Below are 2,053 nucleotides of genomic sequence, written 5' to 3' on the forward strand. Positions count from 1 at the left end.
CAGGGACAACGTCCTGGGCTGGGAACAGCTCCTGGTGGAGCTGCAGGGACAACGTCCTGGGCTGGGAACAGCTCCTGGTGGAGCTGCAGGGACAATGTCCTGGGCTGGGAACAGCTCCTGGTGGAGCTGCAGGGACAATGTCCTGGGCTGGGAACAGCTCCTGGTGGAGCTGCAGGAACAATGTCCTGGGCTGGGAACAGCTCCTGGTGGAGCTGCAGGGACAATGTCCTGGGCTGGGAACAGCTCCTGGTGGAGCTGCAGAGACATTGGCACATCCCAATGACATGGGAACAGCTCCTGATGGAGCTGCAGGGATGATTCCCTGGGCTGGCACATCCCAATGACATGGGAACAGCTCCTAATGGAGCTGCAGAGACATTGGCACATTCCAACGACATGGGAACAGCTCCTGATGGAGCTGCTGTGAGCCAAGGAACACAGGACAGCCAAGAAACATGGGACCTCTTTCCCGCTGTGGGAGCTCTCCCAGCTGCTCAGATCCCACCCCTCTCTCCCAGAGTTGGGATGTCTCCCTTGCTGGGCCGATGTCCCCCCGGTCAGGGGCCGTGGTCCCCAGGCCATGTCCGTGTCCGTGCAGCTCCCGCAGCCTCTCCTCTCCCGTTTGCTTCCAGGATGGATGTTGTGCCGTGCTGAGCTCAGCCGGGTTAGTTAGTGCTGCCTGTGCTCACATGTCCAGGCTGCAGAGCAGTAGGAGAGGCAGGAAATCCCGTTGGGATCCCGCAGCTCCTCGCAGGGGTAAGGAACCCTCCGTGCTGGGAGGAGACCCCGAGTTGCAGGCAGGAGTCCTGGCCCTCCGGCAGTGCCTCAAGACGTTCTCCACCTCTTTTCCCCCATCCTGTCCCCAGCCAGTGCTTTTCCCCGTGGGAGGCCTGACTGCTCTGTGTTTTTCCCAGATCCTGGATGATGGTGGGGACCTGACCCACTGGGTTTATAAGAAATATCCCAGCGTGTTCAAGAAGATCCGAGGGATCGTGGAGGAGAGCGTGACTGGCGTGCACAGGTGGGGAATTTGGGAATGCTGATCCTTAGGGACATCCCTCAGGGATTGCTGCCGCCTGCCCTGACCTGCCTGTGCCCTCTGCCAGGCTGTACCAGCTCTCCAAGGCTGGGAAGTTGTGTGTCCCAGCCATGAACGTGAACGACTCCGTCACCAAGCAGAAGTTCGACAACCTGTACTGCTGCCGGGAATCCATCCTGGATGGGTGAGTCCTGCTGCCCCTCCTGGCACTTCCCACGGGTGGGTTTGGCTCTGGCTCCTCCTGAGCGGGGCTCAGACTCTGCTGTGCCCTGCAGGGCCTGGTTCTGGGGGGTGGCTCCTCCCAACACGGGTCTCTCTCTGTCCCCCAGCCTGAAGAGGACCACGGATGTGATGTTTGGAGGGAAGCAGGTGGTGGTTTGTGGTTATGGGGAGGTGAGTTCCGTGAGCTGTGCTGGCCTCCCCTGAGCCCAGCACCCGCCACTTCCCTCTGCCAAGAGCCCTTGTCCCTGCCAGAAGGAGCGGATCCGACCTGGGGAGTGATTACCAGGGAAATCTCACAGAGATCAGGGCTCAGGTTTCCCAGTTTGCTGCAGATTAGCTGGGCTGCACAGCTGACACTGCTGGGAACACTGGGCTGAGCCACAGCTCCCCACGGGGCTCCATCTGCTGTCCCTGGCCCCAGTTCAGCTCCAGCCTGGCTCTCACCAAGCAGGGACAGGCTGCAGCTTCCTGGGAGTAATGTTCTGGCAGAGGGGGATCATCTCACAGGCTTGTCACTGATTCTGCCCTGGAACTGCAGGGAGCTGCCACCTTCCCTCCATCTGTGCATGTCTGTGTGGGTGTTTGTCCTCCCACACTGAGCGGGGCCTGGCAGGAGCTGCAAAGGCTCTTCCCAGCAGGAATTCGCTCCCTGATTTATTCAGGCACCAGTGGAGCCCAGCTCTGCCCCACCAAGGCTCTCATCCAGGGCTCTGGGCCGGCCTCTGGGAGTTGTGCTGGGAGTCGTTGTCTCCAGGGCCTGTCCTGAGTTTTACTGGACTTCTTCAAAGCAGG

The 2,053-nt window shown here is 60.5% G+C and overlaps 1 protein-coding gene across 1 annotated transcript in view; it reads left to right on the forward strand.

Moving 5' to 3' along the window:
- AHCYL1 (adenosylhomocysteinase like 1) overlaps positions 1–2,053 on the forward strand; it is an 11,927-nt gene that overhangs the window by 4,891 nt on the left and 4,983 nt on the right. The window contains exons 5-8 of the mRNA XM_029962468.1: positions 915–1,021; positions 1,107–1,223; positions 1,369–1,432; positions 1,496–1,536. Coding sequence (XP_029818328.1) covers positions 915–1,021; positions 1,107–1,223; positions 1,369–1,432; positions 1,496–1,536 — 329 coding nt within the window. The remainder of the gene's footprint in view (positions 1–914; positions 1,022–1,106; positions 1,224–1,368; positions 1,433–1,495; positions 1,537–2,053) is intronic.

Source organism: Manacus vitellinus, unplaced genomic scaffold (genome assembly GCF_001715985.3).
Source record: "Manacus vitellinus isolate BGI_N305 unplaced genomic scaffold, ASM171598v3 scaffold_47_pilon, whole genome shotgun sequence".
NCBI classification, from domain to species: Eukaryota; Metazoa; Chordata; class Aves; order Passeriformes; family Pipridae; genus Manacus; species Manacus vitellinus.